Source organism: Nelumbo lutea, chromosome 1, assembly GCF_056320005.1.
Source record: "Nelumbo lutea isolate HS-2025 chromosome 1, American lotus-T2T, whole genome shotgun sequence".
Lineage (NCBI taxonomy): Eukaryota > Viridiplantae > Streptophyta > Magnoliopsida > Proteales > Nelumbonaceae > Nelumbo > Nelumbo lutea.
In genome coordinates this window covers 134391285-134403113 of record NC_142684.1, presented here as the reverse complement: position 1 = coordinate 134403113, position 11829 = coordinate 134391285, and the positions used below count along the sequence as shown (strand labels likewise).

At 39.4% G+C, this 11829-nt stretch overlaps 1 protein-coding gene across 2 annotated transcripts in view; it reads right to left on the bottom strand.

Moving 5' to 3' along the window:
- Positions 1-273: 273 nt before the first annotated feature.
- LOC148877705 (protein FRIGIDA-ESSENTIAL 1-like) overlaps positions 274-11829 on the bottom strand; it is a 50856-nt gene continuing 39300 nt past the window's right edge. Inside the window, exons 4-7 of one of the 2 annotated variants that reach the window (XM_088942554.1) lie at positions 2583-2809; positions 1840-2499; positions 728-1755; positions 274-632 (exon numbers count right to left, since the gene is read on the bottom strand). In XM_088942554.1, the coding sequence (XP_088798680.1) occupies positions 603-632; positions 728-1755; positions 1840-2499; positions 2583-2809 (1945 nt within the window). In that variant the 3' untranslated portion in view covers positions 274-602. The remainder of the gene's footprint in view (positions 633-727; positions 1756-1839; positions 2500-2582; positions 2810-11829) is intronic. The other variant, XM_088942562.1, reaches the window with a different exon arrangement.

Sequence of the window (11829 nt, the reverse complement as noted above, 5' to 3'; positions counted from 1 at the left end):
TTGCACTGTACATATTTGTTTTTGTACTCCTTCCAATCTGAACCATAAGGAAAGGGCAGCCGAGTGCACGAGGACCTGCCAAATATGGGGTTTAGGAGGGATAGATGTATACAGCCTTATTCCTGAACATATACAGAGATACTGTTTCCATGATTTGAACCACGGTCACCCAGGTCGCAATGGAGCAACCCAACCCTTGCACGAAGGCCTACCCTCACAATTCTGGTCTATAATGGTTGAACATCCAAAAGTACCAGTACTTGCACATAAGCCTAAAATAAAACATCTTCAAGTCTCCACTGCCTTAACAATAAAATTTTATCTCATGAACATTTAAAAAGGTGGCATTTTTCTGTGCCTCATAAGTCAATGTTTCAACAATAAACAAACATGAAAAATCCTACAATTTTACCTGAAGTGTAATGTGAGAATTTAACAATTTTTTGAGGAGCAATAAACTTCACAAGCAAATCCACAACATAATGTCAGTTTTAGATATGAAATATTGATGGCTAAAAACAGCCTCAAAGAAATTTTAAATGACATCAAGTTAGTGTTAAATGTAGTAACTGTACAAGACTAATCCTTCAGCCACTGGAAGCTCAAGTTTTTCCATACTTTTCCACATAAGCCTGCAAACAAAAGAGAGAATGTCAATGCAGAACACAGGTTGAATATACACAGGGTGAAAGCATTCTCCAACATCATCTCCAATCTAGATGCTCACCTCAACAAGCTTTGTGATTTTAGGACGGGATGATGACAGATATTGGTTAATTGATTCTGTGGTGTTTGGAATTTGATGTGGCTGTAATGTGCTAAGGACCTTATCAACGGCTTTCTTAACAATAGTTTTGTGTGCATCCTTGCTCAGATGACCTCCTCGCCAGGATGGCTTTACCAATTCCTTCACAAAATCCACAAGATCAGTACGGAAAAGCTTAAGTGCTTTTGACTCCTTGTGTGGTGGTCTAGCCTCATCTACTTGGTGTTTGGAATTACGATGGAGATCCACTTCATTTTTCTGTTCCCCATCTGTTCGGAGTTCCTTTTTAAGTTTACTTCCATCTGATTGATGTGTAAAACCACCATCATGAGACATTTTATCAAGATTTGCAACATCTACAGAATGACCAGAGCCAAAGGGCTTCTCTTCTTTGGGCATGGTACTTCTATTATGCTCGTCAGCAACAGCTCCTACATTTTCTTTTGCGGCTATGTGTAAACCTGTTCCATAATTGTATGAATCCTTTTCCAATACACCATGAGTATTATATTCTGGAATATTGGTCCTAATCAAACTGGGATCTCCATTGGTGAGCTGATTTTCCGAACTCTGGGTAGCACTGCCTCGACCAAAATAAGCTGCCTGAAAGGACCTATTTGCTCCACTAGGTGGTTCAATGCTATCAAGGAGGGGATCATATTGGCTTCCAGGGGACGATATACTTGTTTGAGAAAAGTGAAAAGAAGGTCGAAAAGGAACGGATGGCTCCCAATCGTTTGAACTAAACTGTGATTTATATCCTGAAATAGGTGGATCCATGGGAGCACTATGGAGAGGATTTTCTGCTTCCAATTTCGAGTTGAATGGTGAAGAAGAGCTTCGAGGTAAGGAAGCAGATCTAGAAGGATGATATCCTTTATCACTGTCCAAATGCTTCTGTCCAGCAAGAGGGTCAATGCCAAATGTTGAAGAAACATGAGACGATGAGGCTCCCGACCAAGAAAAGGTATGGGATGACAGTGAGATACCTGTAGACAAAGGTGAAGGGATATCAGAATTTGAATACAAAGAACGGAAAATTGATCAAGTATGATCATGCAGCATATACTGACTCTGTTGTTTTAGACCGGCTGTTTCCTCCATATTTCTGTCATAAGTAAAGGGATAACTACTGCTTCTGTAAATGCTTCCACTCGAGAAATATCTATACTCGGGAACTAAGCTACTCCTGGCTAAGGGAGATCCCCTTGCAAGCTCTTCAGTAACCGATGTTTTACCATCTCTGAGGCCACTAAGTGATTTCTGGTTAAATTCTTCTAGGACAGAGGATGTCTGCTGAGTCTCACAATGATTAGGGGCCCAACTCCTACCAGAAGTACCAAATTTAGGAACATCACCTTGAATGAGAATTGAGGTATGCCTGTTATGGTCATCCAGTAAGTAATTCTGTCTTAAATTCCCTCTGCCTTTGTCCTGAAAAGATGGAACGAACTTGGGATCATCTCTAACTAAAGGAAACCGTTGGAGGTCACGTCTAACTACTGATGTTGACCCACTCTCATTGTGTGTAAGTCCTGATGATAAATCCCCTCTAGGAAGTGAAGACAACCTATGCTCATCATGAAATTGATGCCCTTGGCCTTCTCCATGCTTCCAATGTAGAACTGTTTCTGAAGGGAAGGTTGATTTCAGAGGATTACTTCCAACTGATGAAGCTGATGGATCAGCAAAAGTGGACAATCTTGATTTACCAAAGCTTTGTCCCAAAGCTGCTACAGCAGAAGTTGCTTATTAGAGACCTGAGACAGAGCTAAACCAATGTAGACAAGCATACTAACAAAAGATCCTAAAATACCTGCATCCACCTGGAGTTCACTTTTCCAATTTGATGTTTGCGGGTCTACCTTGGCCCCCTCGCTGGTATTTCCGACACCATCTTTCATATGGAGAAACCTACATGCACTTCCCTTGATGCACCAGCCTCTAGCAAAAAAATCGCATACAATGGCTGGTCGTTTATTTTGCTCCTCTACTTCAACACCGGGTGATAAACTCCTAGGCCTTGTTTGTGCAATGGGCAAGCTGGAAAACTTGGCAATCGTTAGTAGGCATAGTTGTGAAAAGTAAACAGAGATAAAATCCCCAGAGGCGGGAGGTCAACTGAATCAGGAATCACCATCATCCTCCAAGCCTTGTCCCAATCAAATCATTGATTTAAGATTATTGTATTTGTTCAATTAAATATAGAAGAATAAAATAACAATAAAAAACTCTGAAAAAATAGATGATTGATTATACAACAAGGATCATAAATATCCATTATCTAATGTTCAGATAATAAAAACTCCACTCTGCAGACCATGAAACAAGTTTGCTTTTCAATCTTTTATCAATATCAAATTACAAATAATTGATTCATAAATCATAACCCTTAATTTGAAATTTTACATCACTAAATAAAGGAAAACAACCAGACCAGATACAACCAAAACCACACTGGGACTATACAAGAACTGTTACCATTAACATGAAAACAAAAAATCCTACTAAAAATTCCATTATAATCAATGCTCCTGAAATCCTTATGAACTGACAACCAGCAGCATTGTTTCCCTCTGATATGTCCCAGAGTTTCTTGATCCGTGTGCTTGTTTGGGCTTGCCTCGAGGGATATGGCACAAAGGCGGCTCGTAGAATCAGGAATGTGATATGTTTTACATCACATTAACTACTTAAGTAATGCAATTGAGGATAAAAAGAGATTGTGGGTTTTACACGCTTGAAAATGTTTTATATGTTTGATTTTATTTTTAAATTTTCATTTGAATACGCTTTATATGTTATGTTTATGTGTTTTAATTTTAGATAATAGGTTTTTTAAAACATTTATTTTAAATTTTAAGTTTATATTTTTATTAATATTATGTTTAATATTTTTTGCATTTTTTTTATTTTTTTTGGCATTTTTCAAATTTTCTGACAATTTTTATTTATTAGCATTTTTTTTTGTATTTTTGCGCCTTGCTTCAAGAAGGCACTCACCTTGGGCGCAAATTGGCCCCTGCGCCTCTTTTGTGTCTTGCACTTTTAAAACACTGCCCTCCCCCTAGAAGAAACAAAAAACAGTCAAGGGAAGAAGGCCCCACACCACCCTGTCTGTTTTGCTCAAGCCTCCCAACTGCCAGCCATGCAAGAAAATTCACATAAGAAAGCACCCAGCCATCCAAAATTATCCAACAATGTCCCTATGCTTGAAATGAGAGAGGACAATGCAGAAATAGATGATTAGAAGACCCCAACTCTGCAGAACATAAAACACACCATTCTTGGGCCAAAGGAAAGCCACTGGAAAGTAACTTGTCATGGGTCAGGCATTTATCCAATGCTGATGTCCGTACAAATAACTTGATTTTGTCCAATCACCAATGTCTGAAATCAGATTGTCCCCACCTCCAATTATTCACATTAATTCTTCAAGCTGGAATCCAAATGACCTTGCCACTCGAAATGGAGTAGCAACCTTGACTAGGGCTATTCTGTGCAATCATAAATAAAGATATGTATCTTTACGTCAAAATCTGCTGCCCACACAAAGTATCCATCTAGAATTTGGCTCTGCTCCCATCTCCAACCTGGTAACTTACACCTTGGTAAGAGTCAAGAAACACCTCAATGCCTTTCCAAATCGAGGAACCATAAGAAGTAATGTTACCCCAACTTTCCACCCCATCGATCTCACCCCAAATTTGGCTTTGATCACTCTTTTCAATGATCTGACAAACTCCTCATTAAATCTCCAACATCACTTCCTAGGCAGTGCTTTATTAAACTTTATTAAATTTCTAATACACACTAACCCAAACCTCCAGTCTTCTTGGGTCTGTAGACCTCCCATTCCACTAGAGGGAACTTGAAAACCTATTTCCAACCCCACCAGAGAAAATCCAGCATTTTCCTCTCCTACTATCTGATCACACCAAGAGGGATATGAGAATAGAGAAATAAAGTAGGTCGGTAGAGCTACAAGAGCCATTTTAATGAGAACCACTCCCTTTTCATAAATACCTTGCTTTCCACAAGGCCAATTTCCTGTGAATACTTTCAAATCATTGGATCTGACATGCTGCTGAAGTTTATACATCTAGCACGAAGAGGAAGCCCCAGGTAAATAGCAGGCAAATGGCCCACACCACAGCCTAGAATTTCTACAAAGACCTCCTCCATATTCTACCCTTGCCCAATCACAATTTGTAGCTTTACCTTCAATCCGAAAACAGCCATAAACTACCATAAAATGCATCCAAAAGCTTCTAGAGTCTCCTTGGAAACTTCACAAAAGCAATATCCTCAACATCATTACCCACTCTAAAGCACCTCAAGTCACCCCCAAGCACAGCTATTTCATCCATCTTAGTCAAAGCTTCAGCAACACAAACAAATGAAAAGGGGGATAAGGGGTCTCCGTACCAAAGAGCCATTGAAACTACTTAAATAAATCGCAACCTCTTGGGAAAAAAAGGATGAGGAATTCTGCTTGGGTTGTCTCTGCTTGCTAGTCACCACTTTCCGTCCAAGAACCAAGTTCATCAAGGGTTTGGAACTGTGAAGATGGCAGAGAAAGGAAGGTTCATGAGAGTGACTAAGTGGAGGCGAGAAACAGTATATTTAATTTTTAGAGGAATTGTTGCATTAAAGATTGCCTTTATGTACCTTTACTTAGAAGAAATCTGATTTCAGTTTTTAAGTTGTATAAGGATGGTTATTCTATTTTGATTAGTAATAAGATTACAATTAAATTGAATAACAAATTCCTTACTCACGGAGAACTTAAGAATGGTATTTATGTTCTCCATCCTTCTCTAGAAACAAATGTGACCAAAACTATATCGAAACACATCCCCAAAAAAAGAACACGTGATACAATTAATCCCACGTGTCTGTGGCATTACCGACCTGATCATATTAATATAGAACATATCACAAGATTCGTAAAGGGTGGTCCAGATTTTCTCACTGTGAAAGATCTACCAACTTGTGAGCCTTGTCTCCAAGGCAATATGGCAATAAAGCCACTTACAGGCAAGCCTGAAAGAACTATAAGCACACTTGACCTTATACATACTGATGTATGTGATCCCATGAATGTTAATACACGGAGCCAACACTGTTATTTCTTAACTTTTACCAGTGATTATTTTCGGTATGGTTACATGTATCCAATGAGACATAAGTTTGAATCCTTTGAAAAGTTCAAGGAGACTACAATTACCCATATCCTTTTTGGGGCATGCACTGGAGACTGCAATTTACGTATTGAGCCGAGTTCCAACCAAGTCGGTTATGAATCGACAAAAAACCAAGTGTAAGACAATTGAAAACATGGGATTGTCCAACAAACGTCAAAAAGACAATTGCGGAAAAAATTGAACCCAAAACTAGTTGTTGCCTATTCGTATGCTACCCCAAGAACTCTCTAAGGTATCTCTTCTATGACTCACGAGAACAAAAAGTGTTTGTTAGTCGAAATGCCTACTTGGAGGAAGACTACATCCTGAACAATCATCATCAGGAACTTGTTCTTGATGAAGAGAACTTAGTAGTAGTGAGAGATAGCCCACATATTTCAGATAATAATATCCAGCTTAGAAGATCTACCTGGGTTTCTAGACCTCCAGTACGTTACGGCTATGATCAATAAAATTACTTGATGGAAGCTACGAGCAGTGAGGAAGATCCCGTGACTTATACGAAAGTTATGTTGGACATAGACTCGTTGAAGTGGATAGATACCATGAAAGTCAAGATGGACTCAATGAAATCCAACGAAGTATGGACTCTTGTAGACCCACCCCTTGAGGTGAAAGCAACCGGCTGCAAATGGATCTACAAGAGGAAGAAGGGCCACGATGGAAAAGTTGAGACCTATAAAGCTCGGTTTGTAGCGAAAGGGTACACTCAGAAAGGAGTTGATTATGAGGAGACCTTCTCGTCTAGCCAGCTAGAACATCCGATTTGACTCAACAGTCAAACAATTTCATTTTAAACAAATGAACCCTGTGTTTATAGAAAGACAGTGGGAGATAAGATTACATTTATGATTTTGTATGTAGACAACATTCTACTCATTGGGAATGATGTAGGAATGTTGACTACAGTGAAGGTATGGCTTTCGCAACAATTCACCATAAAAGATCTTAGAGAAGTCTCTTATATCTTGGGACTTCGACTCTATAGAGATAAATCGAAGAAGATAATTGGATTATCCCAGTCTACTTACATTGACAAGATCGCCAACAGATACAATATGCAGAACTCCAGGAAGGGATTCGTTCCTTTTAGGCATGGAGTCACTCTCTCCAAAGGAATGTCACCAAAGACTCCTGAGGAGATTGAGGACATGAGAGAGGTTCCCTATGCCTCAGTTGTAGGGAGCATCATGTATGCTATGTTGTGTACTCAACTAGACATTACACAGGTCGTTAGTGTTGTAAGTAGATACCAATCATACCTAGGACAAGAACATTAGACTGTTGTGAAAAACATATTAAATTACCTACAAAGGACTAAAGACTATTGTCTTATCTTTGATGGTAGTTCACTACAGATGGTCGGTAATAATGATGCCGACTTCCAACCTGACCCAGATGATAAAGTCTATATCTAGATACTTTGGGACCCTGTGTAGTAAGAGAAATAGTCCACGACCAAGGCCAATCCCATTGTCGTGAGGCTGCCTAAAAAGTGGTATGAATGAAGAAATTTGTCCTGGATATTGGAATCCTACCATATCATCCATTCCATTGTTGTGTGACAACACTAGATCTATGGGGGATTGTTAATAAAGGGGACATCAAGATTCAGAAGGTAGCATCATCAAAGAATGTTGCAGACCCATTGACTAAGCCACTGACACAAAAAGTTTTTGAGAAACGTCAACAGTATGGGACTGAGGCTTGTACCCGATTGGACCTAAGTGCAAGTGGGAGTTGTTAAATTGCCAAGGCTGACACTGATGTCCTACCAAAGAAGTTGGGATAGCTTGTCTCAGTTGCTAGGGTTAGACCCGAAGCACATGTACTTTGTGTTTGCATGAATAATTGAATACGAACCATTTTCCAATTATGCCCTGGACTTTGGAGATTGATCTGCAAAACTAAAAAGTTACACATAACCCCTAGGCTTGATTATGGTACTACACTAGGTGTTGTATTGGGTTGTCTTTGGTAATGCCAATTGGTGAGATCAGTCAAGAGTCAAAACCTGGGTATATTGGGGCAGTCTGAGAATTCATCTGAGTGGATGATTATAGTGATAGGATCGGCCCCTTTGTCGGACAAAGTGAATGATAGGGCTTACACTCTCTGATGTAAACCTAAACTAGCGTTAGTGGATTTCAACTATGTTTGAAATTTAGCTTCGTAAAATATATTTATATGATATATATTATGTTTTATGAAAAATGTTTGCAAAAGGTTTTAATTCCCAGAATCCATCTGAGCAGAGAGTGTGACATTGTACCTTGCAGCCAGGGGAGAGGTCCTTCCCTGTCGGGTAGTGTTTGATAATTATGGGCCGAGAGGTTAAGCATAAGAGACCATTACATGGCTGATTACCTGATGGGCTTTATCTTACTTAAGTCCACTATCCTTAAATCTTCATAGGATGGCTGAATTCAATGATCATTTAGGTGTAAATGCTGAGCCTATAGTGATGTGCTCAAAGGTTCACTGCGTTTAGTAGTAAATTCGGCTAAGTCTTTTCATAGAGGCTAGCTTGAACCCATGTGGACTTATGTGAGGTCATTGTGGGATCCCATGCCATACAAATCAGGCCTAAGTTGGCCATACAACACCTTGGGTCATGAGCCTCTGAAAGAAATGGGCCCATAATTAATAAGATTAAGTAATTTGTCACATAACAACTTAGGGTCAAATATGGGTTTGGAAATGGGTATGGAGCACCCATCCTCTTAAGAGGATAAGGCTTATCTCTTATAGAGTCCAGATCCAAATTAGATTTGGATAATCTCTTAATTTGATTAGAAGAGTGCTCCATAAGGAGATAAAAGAAGAAGAGGGTGAACCAAACTAGAAGACCACTCTCTTGTTCTCTCTTCTTCTCTTTTGTCTTCCAAGAAACCCTATCACAACCTAGGCTTAGAGGTCAGTTTTCCTCTGATTTTTGCAAGAAAAATTCAAAGGAATTTCAGGCTTACCTTCCCCAGTTCAATACAAGCAGTTGGGTTGCAGCTTTGCTGAAAACTGTTACTGAATCAGCTTCACTTATACACTGTGCCATCTTCATTGGAGACTGGTTTTAGGACTGATTTGGGTGTGAACTTCCACCTTGGGATCTGCATTTGTGGCATCCTTATCAGGTATAAATCTCCCTCTTTGTTTGGTTTCAAATCTGGTCCAGTTCAATGCAAGACCAATCCTGAAAAATGCGGTTTTTCAAAACATAGGGAATTCAATTCGTAGTAGGATTAGGAAATTTTTGAAATTCCGCCTTGCCATTGAGCATGGTTCGGCCATCCATATGATGGACCCTAACCCTTCCAACACTCATTTTGTTTCGCTCCCGTTCTTCATTTCCTTCTTGAATCCAAGAGGTAATCAATAATATTGAGCTACTGGACAATAAAGAGAATGATGGAATCTTTGGAGAAAGAGAGAAGCAAGAGAGAGGGAGACTAAGAAAGGAATTGGAGGATATCTTAATCAAAGAATAGATAAGTTGGAGACAGAAATCTAGGAAAACTTCGATAAAGGAAGGGGGGATAAAAATACAAAATTCTTCCAAGTTTTAGCTAATGACAGAAGAAGAAAAATCACATCTCTAAATTAGAGCTTCAAGGTGAGATTGTTTGATCAACAGAATGAAATTGCTAGAGCCCTTGTTAATCATTTCAAGTCGCTCTTTAGAAAACCTCTAGTTGGAAGGCTTTGTGTAGAAGGGTTGGAGTGGCCAAGAGTGGTGGGAGAGCAAAAGAATTGGCTAGATAGAAGGTTTGATTTGGAAGAAATAAAGGAAGCGGTTTTTTCAATGGATAGGCCTAAAGCACCAGGCCCAGATGAATTTACTATGGCCTTCTACCATGACTGCTGGGACATTTTGAAGGACATCCAAAAGGTGTTTGATAAGTTTTTTAATAAAGGGGTAACAAATCCAAGTTTAAATTCTACATTCATTGCTTTGATTCTGAAAAAAGCTAGGACAATCCAACTGGAGTTCAGGCCCATTTAGACTGGTCTAACCTAGGGTTGGAGCCCTTTTTGGTACTTATCCCTGCACTGGTGTACCCTTTGTAAAGCCAATGGTGAGTCCTACTTTCACTTACTAATATCATACCCCTTTGTTTCTTCTATTTAGGAGTGATTTCTTTCTTTATTTGGTTGTAGGTGGACTCCCCCTTCAAGCAATCAAAGCCTCTTTGTCTATTCTATTGGTAGCTGGATTTGGATAAAGAGGGGAAGAATCCTATGGAGGTGCACTAGGGAAGCGGTTTGTTGGACAATATGAGAGAAAAGGAACCAAAGAATCTTTGTTGAAAAAGAAAGAAGCAGTGAGACTTATAGAGGCGATTATTATGAGGGTGGCCCAGTGGGCAAAAAAGTGAACATATTTGATGACGTTCCCCTAGAGACCATTGTTCATAACTATCATCCAGCCTTCATGGCATCCCCGACGGAAGGCTTTATCAAGCTCAATTTTGACGGGAGCAGTACAGAAAACCCGGGGTCATCAGAGATTGGAACGATTTGTTGTGTCTTCAGATCGGAGGAAAGATCGGTAGTAGCTCTTTATTCAGGACCAATTGGATTTGAGGACTCACACAGAGCAGAAATTCTGACCTTGATAGAGGGGGTTGAAAAGGGCTACGGAATTAAATATAAACAGTTTGTTCATTGACAGAGATTCACAAGTGGTAATTGGATGGATAGAGAAGACAAATGATGGGCTATGAACATACATTAACGAGTGAAGACAATTCAAGTGGTTAACTCATGGAATGGAAATGTGCATACAGTGGGTTAAAAGGTGTGCCAATTCTTTTGGAGATGCATTGGCCAAATAAAGGGTGGGAAGAAGGCAACTGATTTGGGCAACATTGTAATTTTCTCTTTAGGGGGAGATTTAAGAGAGTTTACCTCCCCCCACTTTTGTATTTAAATCTTTTTTATTAATAAAAATTTTTCTGGTAATGATAAAAAAAAAATCAATCAGACAATCGCAAGATAACACACTAACAAGAAAAGAAAATGAGGGGGAGGTCAAACAAACTTTAATCCAATTCCTTCACCTACCCCCAAAATTCATTTGGTTCAAGATGTAATTTAGGAAATTCCAATTAACACTGTTGTAGGCCTTCCGTATGTCCACCATGCACACCAACCCCCTTGCCCTACTCCTCACTTGAGAATCAATTAGCTCATTAGCTACCAACACCCCATCTAAAATCTGCCTGTCTTCCAATACATGCCCCATTCATCTCACCAGCACTTAAGCAATAATCTCAAACACACTGTCAATAGGACTGTTAGCCTACTAAATTTCATACCATCTAGCTGTTAGTTTAGGCCATGCCAGCTGTTACCCTACTAAACTGCACACCATCTAGCTTCAGTCCACATGATGCCACCTTTCCTTATATAACTCATTGAACTTACCTATAGCTCCTAGAATTTTATTTTTCTCATGAAGCATCTGCCCATCCACCTCCAGCTTCAAAATGGCATTCTCCCTTATCCTTGAGACTTGAGTAGACTATTTTGTGGAAATAAGTAGTGTTCTGATGTCCTTCCTTCAGCCATAGGGCTCTCAATCTCTGTCTCCATTTGATCTCTTATCAATAGCCTAGTATGTCATATAAATTTTTAGTAAGTTCCCTTTCTTACCTCTCCTCTACATTTAGGACACCCCGTCCTCCTTCCTATCCAATAACCTAAATTTGCTGAGACACCGTCTTCAAGATTTAAACTAATTTAAATGATCCCTTCTTCCATTCTTTTATTTTTTTTTTCTTCAGCCCTTTCAATTTCATTCTCAATACATAGCTAACCAACCCTTTGAAATGTAGAGGGCACCACCACCTCTCTAAC